Raw genomic sequence first — 22,551 nt, forward strand, 5'->3', positions numbered from 1 at the left:
GTGCGGGACGTGGGGATGGGCTCCTGTGCTGGTCGTGCCGGGTGCCAAGGCACTCTCAGAGCAGGGGAGTTCTGGGGTCTGCTTGGAGCAGTGGGGGCACCAGACAGGCCCGGCAGAGGGGTCCACATGAAGACGGCCTCCATGGGGGGGCAGTGAGAAGCCTGGGGGCTTTGTGGGGGTTCTCCGAGTTTCTCTAGAGATCAGGTTCCAGACCTGGTTTTGCCACAGGCTGGGGTTGGCTCCCCGAATCTCTGTGTGTCTCAGGGTGTGTGTGCATATGTGTGTGTATGTGTGGGTGTGTATGTGCATCTGCATGTGAGTGTGTGGATGTGTGTGGATGCGTGTGTTAGTGTGTGTGTGCATATGCGTGTTTGTGCACATGCATGTGAGTGTGCATGTGTGAGTGTGCACGTGTATGCATGTGTGTATGCGTGTGTATATGCGTGTGCATATGTGTGTATGCATGTATTAGTGTGTAGTGTGTACGTGTGTGCATGTGCATGTGTGCATGTATTAGTGTATATAGTGTGTGCGTGCGTGTGTATGCATGTGCATGTGTGCATGTATTAGTGTGTATAGTGTGTGCACACATGTATGTGTGTGCATGTATTAGTGTGTATAGTGTGTGCGTGTGTATATGTGTGCATGTGTGTATGCATGTATTAGTGTGTATAGTGTGTATGTGTGTATATGCGTGTGCATGTGTGTATAGTGTATATATGTGTGTGCATCTGTGTGTATGCATGTAGTAGTGTGTATAGTGTATGTATGCGCGTGTATGCTCATTAGTATGTGTATGTGCATAAGTGTATGAGTGCGGGTCTGTGTGTATAAGTGTGTGCGTGTGCATATATATGTGAGTGTGCAGTGTGTGTGTGCATGTGTGTATGGGGGAAGGGGGCAGCAGTGGTTGTCTTTCCCACCTCACAGGGCAGCTGTGAGGTGACGCTGTGTGAATGTGTTCTAGGAAGTCCATAGCTCTCTAGGACCGTGTTTATTTAATGCCCCCAGGAGAAGAGACCAGCGTTCTGCAAAGATGCCCAGCCCTCCCACTCCTGCCTCTGGGCCAGTGGCAGCTGTTCTGGAAGGGTGATAGGCTCTAGGCCCCTTCCCTTCCTGAAGAAGAGGTTGGTGGTAGGGGTAAGGGGGTGGTAGGAAGCACTGAGGCTGTGTGGAAAGAGCCCTGACTTGGAGCTGAGAGAGCTAGCTCACTCCTTCCCGGCTGTCTTTGCATTCCATGCCACTCCTGCCTCAGGTTGCTCAGCTGTGGAATGGGTCAACGAGCCCTGCTGGCAGGGCAGGTGGAAGCCCCTGGCCCACCGTAGGCCCTCGATCAGATGCTGGCTGGCTCTGAGCCCGCGGCAGGATAGGGCTGGGGTTCTTGTATCTGGGCCAAGAGAAGCTTAAGTCGCCCAGGTAGGGTGGCCAGGCTGTGCAGGCACCACCTCATCTGGTCTGGGCTGCGGTGGGTAAGACAGTGGGGGAGTGAGGAGGGGCCCAGGGAGGCCAAGCGGCAAGTAGAGGACCTGCAGTCCTGCGCTAGTTGTGGCCAGTTCCTACGCCCCAGGGACGGAACAGACGCTCAGCCTTGCAGTTCTACCTGTGCGGCTGCTGCAGCTTGCCCTGGGGATGAGGCCTTGGAAGTGTCATTCCTCTGAAAAGTGGGGGTGCAACCCCCATGGCACACTCATGTCCCAGTCAGAGATTCAGCGGGGCACTCCCTAAGAGGGTCTGATTCTAGCCCAGAGCCTCCTTCACAGCACGCGCTCTGTAAAGGTCTGTGGTTGCAGGAATCCGCCATCGCTGGAACCACCCCTGTCCGGTGTCCAGTTCAGCACGGGGGCTCTCCTTTGAGCCTCAGCTGCTCTGTGGAAGCAGCACACCCCGCTGTAGCCACCTCTGGAGGAGCTGAGCATTGGGACAAAGGCCCGGCTTTGAATTGGGGGTAGGGGGCGACTCCCCTTTTTTCAAGTTAGAGGTAGGGTTTGGAGTCAGGAACTGAGTGCACCCTGTCCCCCCGCCCCAGGCAAGAGCTGGAGGCAGCCTGTTGTGAGGCTTTGCTGGAGTCAGGGGGCAGCAGAGGCCCAGTCTTGGTGTGTGCAGGAGGCAGGCGAGTGGCCAGTTCCTCACAGCCGGGTGGCAGATAAAGCGGAGCAGGCAGAGCCCCTGTCTGGGGAGAACTAGGATTCTGGAAGGCAGCTTTTGGAAGTGTTTGCCCCTCTGCCCCAACCTCAGGTTTCTCACCCTTGCCAGCAGGCTCGATGGTCACCTTCTCGCTGCTGTTGCCCCGGCCGGCGGAGGTGACGGCCGCCACCCACAGCAGATACTGCTGACCGCGGTTTAGGTGGGCGATCCGGTAGAAAAGCTGCTCTGGACTCGTCTCGTACTCGCTGGGAGCCTGCAGGGCAGAGGCAAAGAGGCTCTAAGAAGCAGAACTGGGGCCCTCCAGCCTCTAAATCTTCCTCAGTGCCCGGGACTCAGAGGAGAGGATGGTGGGGTTGGGTGGGAGGCAGGATTCTGTCCTATTTGCCCTTTCCAAGTTTTAGAGATGCAGCGGACGGAGTGTGCCCTGGGCTTGGTCCCTGGGAGCTGATGGGCCTGCCTCGTGGTGTTGCTGGGTCAGCCTCAGTTTACCTGTTTAACTGATCTATGCTCTGGCAGCTGTGGCTCAGGCCAGGGGATGTGAGTGCTTTAGGTGAGGGATGGGGTAGCCAGGACAAGGGAGAATGGTGGACAGGGGGTCCCAGGAAAGCCCTGAGGAAAGAGTCTTCAGGAAGAAGGCAAATGACTGCCTCTGCCTGATGAGGGTTGGAGACAGGCTCCTGCGGCCTGCCCTGGCTCCCAGTCACCTCCTAGCCCTGCCGTCTAATTACCACTCCTGCATTTTGCAGGCAGCACGCCTGCCCGTCCAGGGAGGAGGGGGCGGGAGAGGGAACTGTGAAAGCTTTACTGAGTAGCACTTTATTAATGATTATTAGTGGTATAGATCACCATATATATTTGTAGGTTATACAAATCTATAAATTTTTTTTTTAACAAAATGACAGTTTTGACAAGTTGCCAACAAAACAATATCGGATCCCAGTGGTTTTACCAGTTGCTTTGATGAAAAGATTATGTTGCCTTGGAAACCAGAGGCTCAGATATTGAAATGAATTTGAGAAGGAGCTTTTGATAAGCGCTAGTTTGCAGACCTCCTGTCAGCCTCTTCCCTGGCACGGGCGGGATGGGGCTGACTTTCATTTTATTTTATTTTTTGGTCAGCCGCGGGGAAGGGAGAGGAGGACAGCACCAGGGCCCCTTTGAAATCAGAACGGAAGTCCGGGGAGGGAGAGCAGCCCCAGAACAGACGGGGGCCCAAGGCCAGAGGGAGCTAATAATTAGTTATCTCTGCAGTCACGGGATCTTGCACACACACGCTCACAGGCACACACACATGTAGACGCATGCACACACGTGCTGAGGAACAGACCTCCAGGCATGTATGGGCACAGAGGGACATTCTTCATGCCCCATAGGGGGGCTGAGAGGCCCAATAACTTATAACAGGAGGAGACATCCTTTTTGGCCCCAGGCCATCTGCAGGGAAATGTTAGGGGAAAAGGCACAGGCATCTCTGCAACACACACACAGAGCTCCCTGGCATACTCCTCCTGCCTCCCTTGCGGGGGTCTGGCCTTGAATCCAGGAGGTCTGGGGGGGCAGGTGCAGAGCCACCCTTGAGCCCTGGTGGTTGGGAAGCCCTTTCAGGCCACAGCACTCTGGGACTGGTGTGCGTATCTGTCGTTGATATGTGCTTGAAGTGTGGGGTAGTGTAGTGGCTTCAACACCCTCCTGCCCTTCCTCCCGGGCATATAGCCCGTAAGGTTGCCCATGGTTTCTGGACGCTGTTTTCTCTCTTGCAAACTAGGGAAGCAATACAGCTCTGCCCAACCTGTGTGTGACTGAGGCACAAGGAGGCAGGGGTGTGCACGTCCTTTGTAAACTAGGACGTCTTCTTCTCTGGGCTCGTTTTTGGTGACAGTACAGGAATGTATGTGTTTCTATGTACATGTGCATGTGTGGAGAACAGCTGAGTGTATGTGCCTGTGTGCATCAGTGTATGCCTGAGTGTATATTTGTGCCTACACAGACAGGGCAAGAAAGTTTGGCTTCTCCTTGTAGGTATTAGCATCCAACCCAGATACTGGGTGCTTTCCTTTTAACCTGGACACCCCGTGAGTCTCCTGAAATCATGTTCAAGAGCACACGGTCATATCCCCAAATAAAGTTCCAGTGGATCAAAGGCTTTTGAAAAAAGGCAAGTTATGAAAGAAGAAACTATAGGTAAATATTTATCCATTTTTCTAATCATAAAAATCAAGGCAAAATCATAAATGGAAATGATTGATAAATTCAGCCTCTGTAAAAAGAAAAACTATGGTACATCAAAAACAGAATCAAAGGCTGGGCATACTGGCTCACGCCTGTAATCCCAGCACTGTGGGAGGCTGAGGCAGGTGGATCACCTGAGATCAGGAGTTTGAGACCAGCCTGACTAACATGGTGAAATCCCAACTCTACTAAAAATACAAAATTAGCCAGGCATGGTGGCGCATGCCTATAATCCCAGTTACTTGGGAGGCTGAGGCAGGAGAATCGCTTGAACCTGGGAGGTGGAGGCTGCAGTGAGCTGAGATTGTGCCATTGCACTCCAGCCTGGGCAATACGAGTGAAACTCTGTCTCAAAAAAAACAAAAACAAAAACAAAAAACCAGAATCAATAGGCAAGCAATGAATTGGCAGATACTTGCAACTTATATGACAGAAAATGGCTATTATCCTTAATATGTAAAGAACACTTATAAATCAATAAGAAAAACATGAGAAACCCAAATAGAAACCTGGACAAAGGACGTAAATTGACAATTACCCAAAGAAGAAAAATATAGCCAATTAACGTATAAAACCTAACTAGTAGCCAAAGAAAGGTACTTTAAAATACGGCACATTTATAAAAAAATCCATCTAACAAAAATAAAGCAGAACAAAACAGAAAACAAATGTGGGATCAGCATAGGTGCAAAGGACAATGCTGCTGGCCACTCACCCTGCTGGTGGAAACATACATGGGTACAAATGCTCCGAAGGGCAATTTGTAAATCTGTATGCAGAACTTTAAGAATATTTACTCTTTGTGACCCAGGAATTCCTATAGAAATTTACCTTAAGAAAAATTTAAAATATGTGCATAAAGACTTCTGTGAAGGATGTTCATTGAGGCATAATTTATGATGGTGAAAATTTGAAAGACACATTAAATACAGAATAATGGGAGACTGGTTAAATAGATTCTGTATAAACAGCCATTCAAGATCATGTTTTAGGTCAGGTGTGGTGGTGGCTCATGCCTATAATCCCAGCACTTTGGGAGGCTGAGGCGGGCAGATCACTGAAGTCAGGAGTTCGAGACCAGCCTGGCCAACATGGTGAAACCCTGCCTGTACAAAAATACAAATATTAGCCAGGCGTGGTGGTGTGTGCCTGTAATCTCAGCTGCTTGGGAGGCTGAGGCAGGAGAATCACTTGAACCCGGGAGGTGGAGGTTACAGCGAGCCGAGATGGTGCCACTGCACTCCAGCCTGGGTGACAGAGCAGGGCTCCATCACATACACATGAAAAAATGTTTTGGAAGACTATCTGATGGTGTAGGAAAGCACCAACAGGTATTCCATGAAAAAAGCAGATTGCATTATGTTATGTATAATATTATTTTAATTTGGTTTAATGAAACACCTTGAAATATGTACTATATGTACAGATCAAAGACTGGAAGACTATATACCAAAACATCACCAGTGTTTACCTGTAGGAAGTACAAGTAATTTTTACTTTCCTCTCTATTCTTTTATGTTTTACAGATTTTCTATAATAAAATTGCATTATTCTTATAATCAGTGAAAAATGTATTATATTATTAGTAAAATGTCTACCAGGATTCAGTGCAGCTGTGGCCATCCCCAGGGGTAACTCCCCTAGAGTGAAAGCCATACACAGTCTTTTCTGAGGATGCCACAGGTACTGGTTCATCCGCTCCCGCCAGCATGTGTGAGCACACACAGTCTGTTATCTGCCTATAACTCCAGGCTCATGCCACGGTTTTGCACTGTCACTGATACACGCGTGTGCCCTCACCCCTAGCACCCTCTCCCAGAGCTCTCTTTCATAAATGAGTTTGTATTGAAATTGTTTGGAATTTGGAATATATTTGTGCAAAGTGATCATGTCACACACAGTGGTTAGGTCCCCATGTGCCCAGGTCCCTCACTAAGTTCAGTTTCCCCCCAACCTTTGACCCCAGTCCCCCTACAGGGCTGATCTGAAGTTCTCATCACATCAGCAGGACTTGTGTGATACTGTCTGATGGGAAAGCACAAGACATGAAGAAGATGGAGGAAGGGTCCCAATGTCTCCAGCAGTAGGAGGAGGGCACGGGGACCAGGAGCTCTGTTCCAGAGCCCAGGAGAGGAGCCTGAAGCCTGAGTTAGTGAGGAGGCGTGGCTCCCGGACACCAACCTTGGAAAGACTTCATTATCAGAGGAGGAAATGACTGCAAAAGTCCAGGCTAGAGAATGACTACCCTCTCCCACCAATTAAGGATCGGAAGCTTGCCCAATATCTGAGGCTATAGAATTGCCAGGCTGCTACTGATTCATTCTTCGAACGTGTATGCCATGACCAGAATGTTCAGGCACAGTGCTCAGCCTCTGGGGACCCAAAGATGAAAAGATGCTGCCCCTGTCCTCGTGGGGGCCTCAGAAACCAGGGTGGGAGACAGATATGTGAACAGTGACTGCCTTCAAATGCATTCAGTGTCTGACGGGAGTGAGGAACATGCCACGGGAGGAATCCATGGGGCAAAGGTGTGGAGGTGTGAAGAGGCACAGTATTGTCCAGAATTGTGAACAGCTTAGTGTCCTGAGAGCCTAGAATGTGTGTGCGTGTGTGGCGGGGTGGGTAGAGTCAGGGGAAGACGGGAAAACAGAGCAGAACACATGGCTGAAAGCATTGCCCAAAACACACCAAGTGTCTGTGCTGATGTGGAGTCACTGGAACTCTTATCCCCTGTGAGTGGGGGTGTGATTGGCATGAGCACCCAACAATGGCAGGCTGTTCTCAGTGAACACTTGCAAACCCTGTGACCTAGCGCTTCCTCTCCTAGGTGCACACCCAACAGACATCCATGCCCATGAGCACCCAGAGACACGTACATGAATGTTCATAGCAGCACCATTTGAAGAGTTCCAAACTGAAAACTGCCCCAAAGCCTTCCATCAATGGATGCTAATGGCCAGCACAATGGATTAAGAATTGTAATGTGTGCACACAAAAACTATACAGAAGAATGAATGAGCTATAACCACACACAACAATGAGAATGAAATTCAGGAATTCAAAATATTGGGTAAAAGAAGCTGGACAAATGGTATGACTCTATTTATACAAAGTACAAAAAGAAGCGGCACTAATCTATGCTATTGAGGTCAGGATGATGGTTACCCGGGAGGAGGGGCAGGCGGGGGCTGGAAGGGGGCACGGGGATTCAGGGTGTCATAATGTCCTGTTCCATGCTCTGCGCGCTGCTGCTTGTGTGGGTTGTGAAAGTTCATGGAGGTGTACAGTGATGACGTGTGTGCACCTTGCTGCATGTGAGGCAGTGGCCGTGAGGATGGAGAGGAGGGGCTGCAGGCAGTGGGCTTCCCCTCTGGTAATAGAACTCTGGCCTCACTGGCGGGGAGCTGGGCCACCTACCACTCAGAGGGTAATTCAGAAAGACCACAGGAAAGCAGAGAGTATAGGAGGAGATGATGACACAATTACTGAGCAATTTCAGGGCAGCTTTCCTGGCAGCCAGAAGCTTATCTGCAGATCTCAGGCCGATGCCCAGTTGTTGATGGAGGGAGGGGCAGGCCTTCTGCTCCTGCTTCTGCTCCTTGCTTCCAGCCCTGGGCACATCTTCCTGACAGTACTCCTGCCCTTCTAGTGTGCTCCCCTCTGCCACCCACCTCCACTAGACTGGAAGCCCCTTGAGGGCAGGTATCTGCGCCTGCTCCCATACCTAGAACAGGCATGCTCTATAGTAGTCACTCAGCAGGACTTTGTGGTTGACTGGCTGGAGACGATGAAAGAGGCAGAGGGAAAAATGCATATGATGGGATATGGGTGCATATCCCACTGCACCCATCCCCATCCTCCCTTCCCTGTCTGTGGGACCCCTCCGAGCATCAGTGGAAGGGCAGGGCTAGCCCCTTGCCCTATGTCTTGTCTGGGGGCTGCCCCCTCTGTTCCCAGGGTTAGGGCAGATATCGCAGCCTCTCAATCTTCTCCTCTCACCTGAGCCCAGGCCCTGGTCGAGAGACGCCTGTGCCTTCTCTCAGCTTTCCCCCGTCTTTCCTCCTCCCTCAGCTTGCTCCATGTGGAGGCGCTCATGCAGGGCAGAGCTCCAACAGCACCTCCAAGCCCAGACCAACCACGTTGAAAGATGATTCATTCCCAGAAGGCACAGACCAGCCTGGGGACCTGCTGGGAGCTTCCTCTGTGAGCCAGAGCAGGAGAGCTGAGGCTGACCTCCCTTCCACCCTGCCTGGTTGGGCATAACCCACCTGACTCAAAGGAGCCCCCAGTGCTTGTGACAATCTTGTGGCCTCTGGAACAGAGGACTGACCTAAGATGGACACTGAGTAAGGCTTCAGCCACTCTGGGTAGCCAGTCCCCATTCTTATCTATGAATCCAGGCAGAAGCTCAGATACAGGCAACCTCAGGGTTTGGCCTGGAAGCCGGCTGATCTACAAGGTCCCTTTTCTTTTCTTCCATCCCCTTCATCTTCTGGCCCTGAACTCACTTACCGGCTGGCCAGACCCGGGGCTGGAACAGAAGATGGTGTACTTGCGGATCACCCCGTTGGGCTTGGTAGGGGGGAGCCAAGACACAACCACACTGCTAGCTGATGAAGGGACAGCTTTGATGCCAGCAGGGGGACCTGGAACTGAGCAGGGAGAAGGCCTGGTCAGTTGAGAGAAAGCAGGAGCACAGCCTTTGGGGAAAATGACAGAGTTGGGAGAGGGAGGCAGATCAATCTGGGAGAGCTTCTTGGAGGTGGCATCCTTGAGCTGTGGTTTAGAGGGGGAGGGTCCATCCAGCATGGGAAACAGGTGGGAGGAGAAAATGATCATTTTGGAATTGTAACAAAGTCTCTGAAATGGAGGCCCTTGGAGTGCCAGCTTCAGAACTGTTTGGCCAGAACCAAGGACTTAGGATAGGCAAAAGAGGAACAGAACCTATGAGGAATTCATCTTGATCCCTCTGACCTTAACCCCTGACCCTCACCCCCTTACTAACTGTAAGCATGTATTTAGGGGGAAAATACCCGGCACCTGTCACTTTCCTTTTTGGCCTGTGAGTTTCTTGAAGCTGGGACCACAACCTGTTTTCTGGCATGAGCCCAGGGCATTGCCCTTGGAGTGCTGGCTGGGCCCTTTCTGGAAGAAAGTCTACCTTAGAAGTCACTAGGAAATCCATCCTAAGTGGATTCCAACTCTTATGGACTCTGATGTCCCCTTGCCCTCCTCTCTGGGCCTGTCTCTCCTAACTGGGACCCCAGGACTCTGCCTGGGAGACTGGAAGCTTCCTGTTCTCAGCTCACACTCCCTATCCTCATCTCTCCATTGTATGGTTGTGTACTTGTTTCCTTTCTAGAAACTTTTATGATCTTTTGAGGACAGTGATAGCATCCTATTAAATTTATTTTACCTCTCTGAGCCTCTGTTTCCCTATCTATACAATGGAAATAAGAACTGTATTAAAAGGTTGTATTGAGAATTAGTGCTAATTAAAGTACTGGGCCGGTGCGGTGGCTCATGCCTGTAATCCCAGCACTTTGGGAGGCCAAGGCGGGCGGATACCCTGAGGTCAGGAGTTTGAGACCAGCCTGGTGAAACCCTGTCTCTATAAAAAATACAAAAATTAGCCAGGCATGGTGGCTGGCGTGTGCTTGTTTTCCCAGCTACTAGGGAGGCTGAGGCAGGAGAATCACTTGAACCCAGGAGGCAGAGGTTGCAGTGAGCTGAGATCATGCCATTGCACTCCAGCCCGGGCAACAGAGCAAGACTCCATCTCAAAAAAAATAATAAAATAAAATAAAGCACCTAGCACAGTGCCTATTGCATAAGACACTCAATAAATTGTAACAATTATTATTTTTGCATTCTGTCTCTCAACTCTCAGCTGATGGCACCTACCTCAATGTTTTCTTTCCTAGTCAATCATTTGGGGCTAAATAAAATAACTAGATACAGCATCACCATCCTTCTGGAGGCCTGAGTCCAGAACCTGGGAATTGTCCTTGACTCTACCTGTCCTCCCTGCTACACAGCCCTGTGTGTCACTTCTGCTGGATGTCTCTGCAGCTGTGGGGTAAAGGAGTCCATGGATGGCCACTGGGGTAAGTGCACTAACTGGAGTGTTCAAATCTCTATCCTTGCATACTTTTTTCCTAACAGTTATTGAAAGAGGTGTGTCAAAATCTTCCACTGTGGTTGTGAATTTGTCTCTTTCTCCTTGTAATTCATCAGTTTTTGTTTTTATATATTTTTGAGGCGATATTATTGAGTACATTCAAATTTAGAATTGTTTTATTTGCCTAGTAAATTGAGTCTTTTATCAGAACAAAGTGTTCCTCTTTATCTCTACAAATTCTTTTTGCCTTATAGTATGTCTGACACTAATATTCCAGTTTTCTATTAGACAGTTTGAATGATATGTCTTATTTTTTCCGTTCATGTTGAACCTTTCTATACCCTTATGTTTTAGACATCTCCTGTAAACAGTACATATTTGGGTATTGTTTTTCACCTACCATTCTGACAGTCTTTATCTTTTAATTGGAGGATTTAGTTAATTTATCTTTAATGCAATTACTGTTATATTTGGGTTTAAATATACCATCTTATTAAATACTTTCTATTTGTCTCATCTATCCTATCCCCATTTTTCTTTTTCTTTTCTTTTGTGGCTTCTTTAATTAAGTCAAATAAAAAAATATTCTATTTTCCTCCCTCTATTAGCTTGACTATTACACAGTCTTTCACACTTTTAGTGGTTCCACAATAGATTACAACATGAATCTTTAGTTTACCAAAGTCTAATATCAATGGGCACTTTTCTTCTCAGACAATGCAATGACCTTAGAGCTTTCATTTACCCTGTCCCAACCTTGCCATTGTTGTGTATTTTATTTCACTTTATTTTTATTTTTTTTGAGACAGACTCTCACTCTGTCGCTCAGGCTGAAGTGCAGTGGTGTGGTCTTGGCTCACTCACTGCAACCTCCGCCTCCTGGGTTCCAGCAATTCTCCTGCCTCTTGACCTCAAGTGACCCACCGGTCTCAGCCTCCCAAAGTGCTGGGACTACAGGCTTAAGCCACCATGTCCAACCCCATTGTTGTTTATTTTAATTCTGTATACACATCATCATCATCATTGCTGTTTTATGCAGCCAATATTAATTTAGATTTACCCACACATTCAGCATTTAATTGCTCTGCCTTTACTCGTTGCATCGCTGAGCTTCCTCCTACAATCATTTTCCTTCTAGTTAAAGAATATCCTCTGATATTTCTCTAGGGCAGGTATGTTGGTGATACATTCTCTCAGTTTTTATTTGTCTGAAAATGTCTTTATTTCATCTTAATCATGAAGGATAGTTGTGTTAGGTATAATATCATAGGTTGGTAACTGTTTCCCTTACATATTTTATATATATACAAATATATCATTGTCCTTTTTTCTGGTTTCCATTGTCTCTGACAAGTTAGCCACAATCTTATTGCTTCTTCTTTGGAGGTAATCCGTCTTTTCTCCTCTGGTTGCTTTTAAGATCTCTCTCTTTTTTCTTTATCAGCTTTAATATGATATGCTTAGGTGTGGATTTCTTTCTTTCTTTTTTTTTTTTTTTTTGAGACAGAGTCTCGCTCTGTCACCTAGCCTAGAGTGCAGTGGTGCGATCTTGGCTCACTGCAACCTCCGCCTCCTGGATTCAAGCAATTCTCTGCCTCAGCCTCTCGGGTAGCTGGGATTACAGGCACCTGCCACCACACCTGGCTAATTTTTTGTATTTTTAGTAGAGATGGGGTTTCACCATGTTGGCCAGGCTGGTCTTGAACTCCTGACCTTGTGATCCACCCGCCTCAGCCTCCCAAAGTGCAGATTTCTTTAATGTGTGACAATAGAGTTTGTAGAGCTTTTTGAATTTGCGGCTTGATATCTTTCATCAGTTTTGAAACATTTTCAGACATTTTATCTTTCGCTCCATTCTCTGTCTCTTCTTCTTTGGGATTTCTTCTCACCGCATCCTCTATGTCCTTGATACTTGGAACGTGGTCTGTGGATCATTACCAGCATCACCCGGGAGCACGTTAGAAATGCAAAATCTGAGGTTCCACCTGAGACCTGCCAAATCAGGATCTGAATTTTAACACGATCCCCAAGAGATCTGTATACACACTGAAGTTTAATGTTTCTTACCTGCTCTTTTAATTTTCCCTCTATTTGTCTTTCTGTGCTACATCTGGATATTTTCTTCTGCCTATATTCCAATTCACAACTTATATCTTCAACTGTGTTTAATGTGTTATTAAACCCATCAACTGAGTTCTTAATTTCAAGTATTAGGGTTTTTTTCCCCTAGATTTTCCATTTGATAGTTCCCAATTCTCTGAAGTTTTCAATCTGGTCAAGCATAATTATCTTAAAGTCCATGTTTGATAAAACCCAAGTTTGAAACCTTTGCAGGTCTGTTGCTCTTATTTGTCTTTTTTTCCCTGCTGGCTTTTGTTCATGTTGTCCCATTATTTTTTATTGTATGCCAGACACAGCATTTGCAAAACAGTTTGTAGAAATAATTTGTGGCATCTGCTGATGTTATCTTCCTAAAGAGAGGATTCATGTTTGCTTCTGATAGGCACCTGCAATCTGGGCATGAGCAATCTGGGGTAACCTAAATTCAATTTCCAGTATTGGGATGATTTGAAGGTGAACTGTCTGCTTTTGGTCCACTTTTAAACTTAGAGTGCCGTCCTTCACGGTCTCAACTCTAAGTGAGGGGGATTCACAGACAGACCCCCCACATCCTGGCAGGCCCTGACCTCCAGCTCATGTCTTTCTAGTGCTGTTCAGCTTCTCGGCCACTGCCTCCAGATTCAGCAAATGTCCCTTAGGGAAGGAGTTGTTCCAAATGTCAGGCTCACTTCTGGGGCCTCTATTTTCCCCTGGATCCCGGCCTAATGATTCTTCACTCTCCTGCTAGCTTTATGATGCCTTCAACAGGTGTTCTAAAAAGTAGTTTGTCCATATTTCCTAGCTGTCCTCAGCAAGAAGAGTGAGTTTAAGTCACCCAGTCCACCCTTGCTGGAGGTAGAACTCCTCTGATATGTTTCTCTAAACTTGTCACTGCCGTTCATCCTCAGTGCTGCTGCCCTAGTACATAACTTCCTCGTCTCTGCCTCGACAGGTTCTAACCAGTCTCTCTGACACTAGTCCTCATTACCCACCCTTTGCCTGCCATCAACAAGAATTACCTTCCTAAAACATGGATCTAGTCATGCCTCTTCCTCGGTTAAAGGTCTTTAAAGTGGTCTAAAATCCAAGTCGGCTTTGCACGTGGAGGTCATATTGCTAGGTTTGGTATTCACAGGGGGAGGTTGAGGAGTTAGCACTGGAGCTCATGAATTGGGTCCAGTCAAGCCAGCCTGAAACCACACTCAGACTGAGATCTGGACTCAGTAAATAAACCTGAATTTATGTTTGCATTTTGTTCTTTTAAATTTATTTTGCTCTTTTCTAAATTCCTGATATTGTTTTTCCTTTAGAAAAATGCAAAATCCTGAGGGTGGGATCACAGTGTCTTCAGATGAGGATATTTGCAAAAGCTCCCACACCAGGGCTGGAATTGGACCACATATCTGTCTGCTTTCCATGCCAACTGAGTAATAACTGTAATAACTTCCACCTATGAATGGGAGAGCCTGGTGGAGCTGGGGTAGCTGTGGAGGACAGGCAGAGTTGACTGTTACCCTCTGCCATTCCCTCCTAGTCCTTGCAATTAGAACCTAACTTTTGCTTAGGTACCTGTGTTCCTCCACACTTCAGAGCTGTCTCTACTGCCTATACTAGAGGGTATGTCGTGCTTGGGGTCAATCGGCCACGATAATTCCATTTCCCGTTTGGTGACTGGCTTAGCAAGAGGCATGTGGCCCCACTCTGGCCAATGGGAAATGAGGATAAGTCTGTTGAGGGATTTTCTGGGAAAGTTACTTTGACTCCCAAGAGAGGCATGCCCACAAGAAGAGACTCCCTCTTCTCACTCTGAACTCTGTCTTGTCTGGTGTGATGCCTAGGGCTGCAGCCATCTTGAAATCATAGCAGGGGCAGCTGATATTCAGAGGATGGCAGAGCAGAAGGCTGGGAACCACTGACTTAACCAACCCTGGAGCTGTCCTACTCAGGACTTCTTGCTATGTGTGATAATAAATGTGCTTATTGCTGAAATCTGTTTTTGCTGACTTTCGCAACAAAAATCTTCCTAACAGACACAAGTAGTCTGATGGAAAGGATAAAGTATATGGAGACAAGAAAGCCTGGATTTGTCCCCTGTTAGTTGAGCAGCATTTGGAAAGTAGCTTTCACTCTGGAGGCCTCAGTTTTCTCCCCTGTAATATGGAAATAATGCCTCCCTCACAGGGCTCTTGGGCAGGTTAAGCCATGTTATGACTGCAGTTCTGGATGAGACCTCATCTGACACTGGGTTCTTTGTGGCCTGGGCGTCCCCTTGGAGGCCCTGATGCCCCTACCTGAAGCAGTCATTTCTTTCTTTCTTTTTTTTTTTTTTCTTTTTGAGATGGTGTCTCACTCTGTCACCCAGGCTGGAGTGTAGTGGTATGATGTCGGCTCACTGCAACTTCTGCCTCCCAGGTTCAAGTGATTCTCGTGTTTCAGCCTCCTGAGTAGCTGGGATTACAGGTGCCCACCACCACACCCGGCTAATTTTTGTATTTTTAGTAAAGACGGGGTTTCCCCATGTTGTCCAGGCTGGTCTCGCACTCCTGACCTTAGGTGATCCGCCCGCCTCGGCATCCCAAAGTGCCGGGATTATAGGTGTGAGCCACCGCATCCGGCCTGAAGCAATCATTTCATTGCCAGCACCTTGGTAGCCATAAAGCAACTGCTAATTTGCTAGTACTTGGCATTTTAGATGTAGTACTAATACTTGATGAGGTACCACTCTCCCCATGTTATGAGGAAACTGGGGTTCAGGAAGTCTAAGTGACTTCTCCATGAATGCCAGGCTGGGGGCATGCACTTCCGCTGTATTTACCAGCGCCTCTTCCATGCTGCAGCGCCGCCTCCCGAAGGTGAGGGGCAGTGCTTCTTTGGGCCCGGGCTCCTGCTGTGTATAACCATGAGTGGCTCTGGGGTGGAGGGCTGAAGGCTCCTTGCAGGGAAGGGTGATGCTCCTAGACCTCTGGGTTCCTCACAGGGCCTTGCCTTGATCAGTTAAACAGGTGGAGGTGCTTATAGCTCAGGCCTTGCATCAGAATAGGAAGCAAGAAGAAGGCTGGGGGCCCCAGGGGCTCATTTCTGGAGGCCAAAAGGTGCCTGAGTGTGGCCTTGAGGCCTCAGATGGGACCAGGCTGTAGATGCCATTTCAGCTCAGTCTCCACACTGGAGCAGGTGGCTCTGCCCGGAGCTGTCCCAGGAGGCCTCAATGGGAGGATTAATGACAGGAAAAGTAGGGCAGGCAGGTTGGTAAATATTGAATTGCTCAGAGCTTAAGGGGAGAGGGGGTCTGCTGGAGGTGGAGAGGGAGGGAGAGCCGGGAGATTAAGCTGAGCTGGGAGCTGGTCCAGTCCCCAGGCACTGGGTGACAATGGCAGCTTCTCCCCCACCACTCCCAGCCGAGTCGCTCCTTTTCAACATGTCAAACCCTTCCAGTGCCTTCGGCCAAATTGTTTGGGTAGGATCTAGACTCTGGGTCTCCATATCCCTTGAAAAAACTAAGGGTGAGTGGAGAGGAAGCCATCATGCCAAGGATGTCTCCTGCTTCTGTGCCTGCTGTGTGCCAGTCGCTTGTCACACCTCTTCTAGTAATGGGGCACCCAGCCCAGAGCACTCACCTATGAAACAGCTAAGTGATGGAGCTGGGACTGGGAGGGGAAGAAAGTGGCGAGGCTGGAGGCAGAAGCCCAGAGCTGTGTGCCATTCATGCACCGTGCTTCCTGGACGTGGCATTCCATAAGAATGGCGGCCCCTGGGGTAGTGCAGCTCCAGGCCTGGGTGGAAGCCTGGTCCTTCTCCTGGCCTGTTTCCTCCTGGGCTGACTTCATCCCAGCCTCCCCCTTTCCCCTGCCCTAACCGTGTCACTCTGTCCTTGAGTCTGGCCCCCTGTCTCTGGCTTTCCTCCAGTTCTTCCCCATGAGGAAGGGCTTTGAGATCACCCAGCTCCAAATGGAGGCACACCCCCATCCCTGCCTTGACAGTCCAGGGCCGGGACCATGCTGCAGCCTCTGTGGGGTGACCATGAAGTCCCTAACCCGTGATGTACTGAGCGATGCTCCTGCTTCCCCTAGCCCCAACGTCTGTATCCAGAGGAAAGCAGGCTGAATCTTGCAGGGGAGCAGATGCCACAGAAAGAATGCCCATAGTGTGGGAGGAGAGGGTTTTTCCGGCCTCTGACTCAATGCTGCAGAGAGCAGGTGTGTGTGGGGGGGGTGCGGGGGGAGGTGCAGGGAGGTTCACAGTTGCTTATCTGCTCATGCATGAATCCTAGAGCATTTCCCTCAAGAGTCCTTAAGGCTACTCTCCAACGGTTTGAAGGCCAGGAGAAAGGACAGTACCCTGCTCTCACCCTGCCTCCTGGGGTGGGGCTGGGGGTTAGCAGTGGGTGGCAGGGCCAGCCTGTCCCAAGGAGAGGCCTGGACTCACCGTCCTCCTTGGTCTGGATGTAGAGCACACTGCTGCGCACGCCGTCCCCAGCCTGGGTGTAGGCCAGCACCTGGACGCTGTAGTTGGTGAACTTCTCCATGCCCCGCAGCTCCACCCGCTCCCGCGTGGTGGTGATGTTCTGCATCTCGCCCCACTCTGCCAGAGACCAGCAAACTCTGAGGGCCCAGCTCCGTTAGGCTGTGGCCCCTGCTGCTACCCCTGCTGCCTGGGCTCTTCCCACATCTACTGCACAGGCTCAGCCCTCAACTCCATGGTGGCAAGGACTAGAGGGTCTTTCACCTCAAGGTACCCAGGAGCAGATGCGGGCCACTGCCCCCAGGCCACATCTCTCTAAGGGGCCAGTGAGGGCGAGCCACAGATGCTGGCCTGGGCCCAGCCTCAGTTGACCTTGCACCAACTTCACCTTGACACGCTCTTTAAAACGCCTCTCTCTCTCCATCTCTCCAGGCGACATTTCTCCCTCCCACTACCCAACTCCCTTCCCATGGGAGAGCCCAGAGTGGCTTGGACCTGGATGGAGGAGGTCCCGTGCAGGAGGCACAGCTCAGCAGCCACTCTTCCTACTGGCCAGCCCGCCTTGGGCCGCCAGACCTCCCTGGGCAGTTATCGACCTGGGGATGATGTGTGACAGGCTGAGGCTGCCTCCCCTACCTCTGACCACTCCTGGGCCAGTGCCCTGGACTCCCAGTTGGGGTAAGGGGTTGAGTGACTCATCTGCCTTCTCCCCACTGTTGGAGACACCCAGCCATTCCCTGCACAGAAAGCCTGGGTGAGTCTGGTGGAGCCGATAGCCTCAGCCAGGAAGGGCTGGGACACTCCTGAGGCTCAGGGAGGACCCAACATCCCGGCCCCGCAAGGACCTTCTCATAGACTCTAAAGAGGAGCTTAGGGAGAAGGTCCCATGGGGGCCAGAGTTGTAAGAGGAGGAAAAGGGACAGACTCTGGAGCCTCCCACTAGGACTGCTGGGCTTTCAGAAAGACAGGTCCAGCAACGGGCTGAGGACCAGCCTCGTAGACATGAGTTCCTGGAGACCCACCTCCCAGCACCTCGCGGATGGTCCAGGGCAAGTAAAAGGCCAAGGCAGAGGGCCTGGCCAGGGAAAGCAGCAGCTGTTGGGATCCAGAGGGCGAGAAGGCTGTGCCCAGCGTGAGGAGACTCCAGGTCAGTGCAGGAGGACCCTCAGAGGCTGGAGCAGCAGGGCCTTCCTCTCCTGGAGTCAGAAACCAGGCTGGCCTGTCCAGGACTGGAGCCAGAGAAAAGGCAGGAAGAGGGCAGCGTGGTCAAGAGTCCAGCTTGTCTTTGGGGATTACTGAGGCCAATACATTCCTTAGGGGCTAAGCTGGAGAAGCCCACAGGCTTGGAAAAGAGGCAGCGAGTTCTGGAAAACAGGGAACCACCCTTTACTTGGTTCCACACAAATATGAATGTAGTGAGGTCACATTGTGAGCAGCGTGGCCTGACACTGCACAGCAAAAGAATTGGGGAGAACTTCAGAGAGCTCCACCTGAGCTAGAGCCCTCTGCTTTTTGTGGGAGAGAGTGGAAGTGGTCGTGGGGAAAGACACTTCCTACTGGCAGTGTGTCTGGGCACAGCAGAATCTGGATGGGAGAAGGGACCGTAGTAGGGCTGGACAAATGACTGTGAGCTGGATTCCAAGGTCCTCCAGGAAAGAAGAGAGGGCCCAGGGAGCTGGGAGGCAGAAAGTGCAGGAGCTGGGTGGGGGACAATCCCATTTTAGTCCTTTGTGTGGTCTATTGAGATGACTAAGGCCTTTAATGGAGCATTTCCATAGTTTGGGACGCCTGTCCTCTGACCTGTGTGAGCTACAAGCCTCCAGGTCACGTGAAGGTCTGTGTACACCAGTGGGCAGGAGCTTGGTGTGCCTGCGGGAAGCTACTCAAACCTGTTTGCACATTCCAGGGCGAGGAACACATTCAAAAGTTTGGGCCATCTTACTGGTTTCTCTCCATTTGCCATTCCTAACCCCCTGCTCCACTGTGCGTACCTCTCTGCCTTTCTCTGGATCCCAGGCGGCTTGTCTGCACAGAAAACACGCCTTGCTGCGTGCCTGGCTCCAGCTGGGTTTGGCCAAGGGAGGCTCTCCCTGGGTTCTGGTAGCCCTGCTTCCTCCCTTTTCCCCTTGGCCTTAGGCGCTGATGGCTTCCTGCTGATGCTGGTCCCAGGTGCCCACCTCTCTCCTCAGTCCCTTCATTAAACTCTTTGATCGCCCCATTTGAGTGTACCGACTATTCCCCACCGGTCCCTGACTCACACAGCCATAAAGGCCTAATATCAACATGTGAAACTAGAAAAGCCAGTCTGCCCCTATCATGCCCCCAACACTTCCCCAAACACACACTGTTGTCTGGGAGTAGCTGGGTGTCTCCTTCCCACCCCTCACCAGAGATGCCACCCTGTGTACCACCCCCCAACCTTGCTCCTGGCTCTGACCCCAGTTGAACACGGAGGTGTTCAAGTGAATCCCGAGCCCCTTCCTCACTATCCCCCGGCCCCTATAGCCGTTATCGCCCCTTGTGGTCTCCCCGTGTGGAGAAGAGGGGGCTGCACTTCCTCTTGCCGTGCCGTGGGAGGATGCTCAGCTCTAACTACGCCTGGAAGCAGACTCCACTGACCCTGCGCCTCTCCCCGAGTCCCAGCCATCAGTCCCAGCAGACTCACCCCCATCAACGTAGAGGGACCAGAAGATGACCCGATAGCCTTTGAGGACGCCATTGAGGGTGCTGCGCGGGGGCTCTGACCAGGAGATGACGGCCACGTCAGAAGTGATGGACAGGGCCCGGACGTTCTCAGGGGGCTGGCTGGGCACTGCAGGGGGAGAACCAAGGGTCCAGTCAGTCGTGGATGTGAGTGACAGTACAGCAATTGTGTCCCAGGCTGGGTCCCGTGGTCCAACCAGAGGAGCGTCCAGTTAGACAAGTGGGGGGACCTCCTGACTTGAGGGTCCTGATTGTCGGGGCAGGGAGGCCGGGAAGTGAACCGAGTTTCCTTTCCTGGAGATTGGGGCAGGGAGAAATCTTTACAGACTTGGTTCCTTGCTCTCCGGGTAGCACATTGCTGGTTGTGGTTAAATCCTGGGGAAGAAGGTGATGAACTCTGGGCACGAGCCCCTGGGAATTCCCCAGCGGGCCACCACAGCCCAGGCAAATCCTGCTGTGATGAACGTGACAGACCTGGAAGGCCACCAAGCCAGCCCTGGAGGTATCTGCAATGCATCACCTCATCTGATGGCTGCCAGCCCCTCTGTGTCGTCTGACCAGGGGTCTGGGCCAAGGCCTGGTTCTAGGGACTCCTGTGTCCTTGTTCCAAGCTGAAGGGAAGGCAAAGAAGGGAAAAGGACTTCAGCTAACCCTGGTGGAGGAGAGGAGCTTCTACCCGGACCTTGGGACCTCTGGGACCATTAAACCTTCGCTCGTGCCCTTGTACTCGAACACACCAAAAGGCTTGGTGTGATGGGAAAACACCCTCTGAGACCAGCTTAGGTGCTTCTCCCGCCAGTCACACTCTCCCTCTGAGAGCCACCTTTGAGTTTAAGCTGAGGTTCACCCTGGGGCGCGGTGCAGCCTGCCCCTCCTGAGATGACAGGCCTCCAAAACCCCACGCCCCGGGATCCACCTCAGCTTGGGGGAACTCTGGTGGCACTTCCTGCTGGCATCCGAGGGCCAGGGACAAAGCGCAAGACGGAGTCTGCTTTGCTCCGAGTGGGGAAAAAGGAGGCACAGGCTGGCTGGAAGGTAATTAGATCCCGTTGCCCCACAAGAGGCAACTCTAATTTTTATGAGCATTTAAATGATAATACATCATCCTAACGATCCTCTTTGAGAATGATTATTGTTTCATATTACTTAGGTGTAAAAATATAAGCACCATGTAATTAGGGACCCAGTGTAATAAACTAATACAGATCGCCCGTTCGAACAAAATGAAGGTAATATAATTATGGAAAAGACACTATTGCTAAAGCAGGGGCCCTTGAATACCCCAGGAGGAGTGCTAATATTGCCAGGAAACGATCAGGATCTGACAGGCTAACGAGGGCCTTAATTAAGTATGAAAAACTGCTGAGCAAATGCTGCTAGAAACTTTCTTCTCCCCTCTCCTCCTTTGTTTTGAAAATGACTCCATAGCCCATGCTGATCTCTCCCTGTTGGAAATTCCAGGGGCCCCCCACGAGGCAAGGGAGGTGGTGTCTGGACAGAGGCCAGAGGTGGGCCTGGTGTGGCCCAGGTGGTGCATGGGAGCTTAGCGTTAGGTGGGGCAGGCTGGCCTTGGCTCGGGACGACTGTTCCCTGGACACACCTTCCTAAAGCCTCCTGTATCCGCATCACTTGTTCGTGCATCCAGCCTTGCTCCCAAGCAAAAGGGAGGCACAAGGTGAAGCAGGAAGGGTATGGATTCAGAGATTTTAATCCAGACTCTGTTGTTTTCTGGATAGATGGTTCTGGATGGGTTAATCTCCTTGAGCCTTGGCCTCTCTTCGTAGATAATGGTGCGACTCTTGGTGCTATGATTCCCAAAGGTGCTCCCTGGACAGGCAGCATTACCTGGGAACTTATTAGAAATAATACATCCTTTTTTTTTTTTTTTTTTTTTTTTTTTTTTTTTTTTTTTTAGAGATGGGGTCTTGCTGTAATGCCCAGGCTGGACACCTGGCTTAGAAATGAACATTCTTGGCCCCCACCTCAGACCTGCTGAAGCAGAAGCTCTGGGGGGTGGAGCCCAGCAGCCTGCATTTCCCAGACCTCCAGGAGGTCTGCTTTGTGCTCAGGGCTGAGAACCATGTGTTAGGGCACTGCTCAAATGAACATTCCTGGCACTAAGAGGAGACAAGCTGATCTTCTTCAACCCAGCCAGGCCCGAGGCCAGCATCTCAGGGTGGGACGGATGGAGAGGGATAGTGAGGGCCATGGGCTGAGGGCTTGGTTGTGGTGTGGCTCTCCTCCCTCCCCCTGGACTTCTCTGCCATGTGCCTCTTTCCTTCTTTCAGTTCTCCCCTCTTCTCAGGTGCTCAGTGCTCTGGGGCTATTGAAGTTGGCCCCATCTTAAAGCCCAGCTTTTGCCCCAGAATCAAGAAATGAGAATCTCTGGGGTTGAAGCCTGGCATCAGTATTTTGAAAGTTCCCCAGATAATGCCAACTGGTGGCCAGCGATAGGAACCATTGGTATGAGCGAATCTACTTTCAAGTGTTTCTGACCTAATGTGTCCCCCATCCCCAGGGTGCTGCATTTTCAGAGAGGATGAGCTAGGAGGAGGGCATCGCTTCCTCTAAGGGAATGGCTCTCTGGTGGTGAAATGCTTGGTCTCCTGATGGGAATGGGGAAATGGCATTCTGCCCTCCGGACTATTGGTTTTGCTCTGTTGGGGCAGGGTGGGCAGGCTCTGACTCAAGGGGGCTTTAGTCTCAGACCCTAGTTTTGGGTTGGGGCATCAAGAAGGAAGCTTGGAAGAATGCTCTGCTTCTTCTTTATTCTGCTCTTTAGGGGACAGAGGTCA

At 50.5% G+C, this 22,551-nt stretch overlaps 1 protein-coding gene across 1 annotated transcript in view; it reads right to left on the minus strand.

Annotated features, from left to right (window-relative positions):
- The window catches only part of DSCAML1 (DS cell adhesion molecule like 1), a 366,437-nt gene that overhangs the window by 13,992 nt on the left and 329,894 nt on the right, over positions 1-22,551 (minus strand). Inside the window, exons 18-21 of the mRNA XM_024254942.2 lie at positions 19,719-19,865; positions 17,018-17,173; positions 8,887-9,026; positions 2,245-2,398 (exon numbers count right to left, since the gene is read on the minus strand). Of these exons, the coding sequence (XP_024110710.2) occupies positions 2,245-2,398; positions 8,887-9,026; positions 17,018-17,173; positions 19,719-19,865 (597 nt within the window). The remainder of the gene's footprint in view (positions 1-2,244; positions 2,399-8,886; positions 9,027-17,017; positions 17,174-19,718; positions 19,866-22,551) is intronic.

This window comes from Pongo abelii, chromosome 9 (assembly GCF_028885655.2).
Source record: "Pongo abelii isolate AG06213 chromosome 9, NHGRI_mPonAbe1-v2.0_pri, whole genome shotgun sequence".
Classification (NCBI taxonomy): domain Eukaryota; kingdom Metazoa; phylum Chordata; class Mammalia; order Primates; family Hominidae; genus Pongo; species Pongo abelii.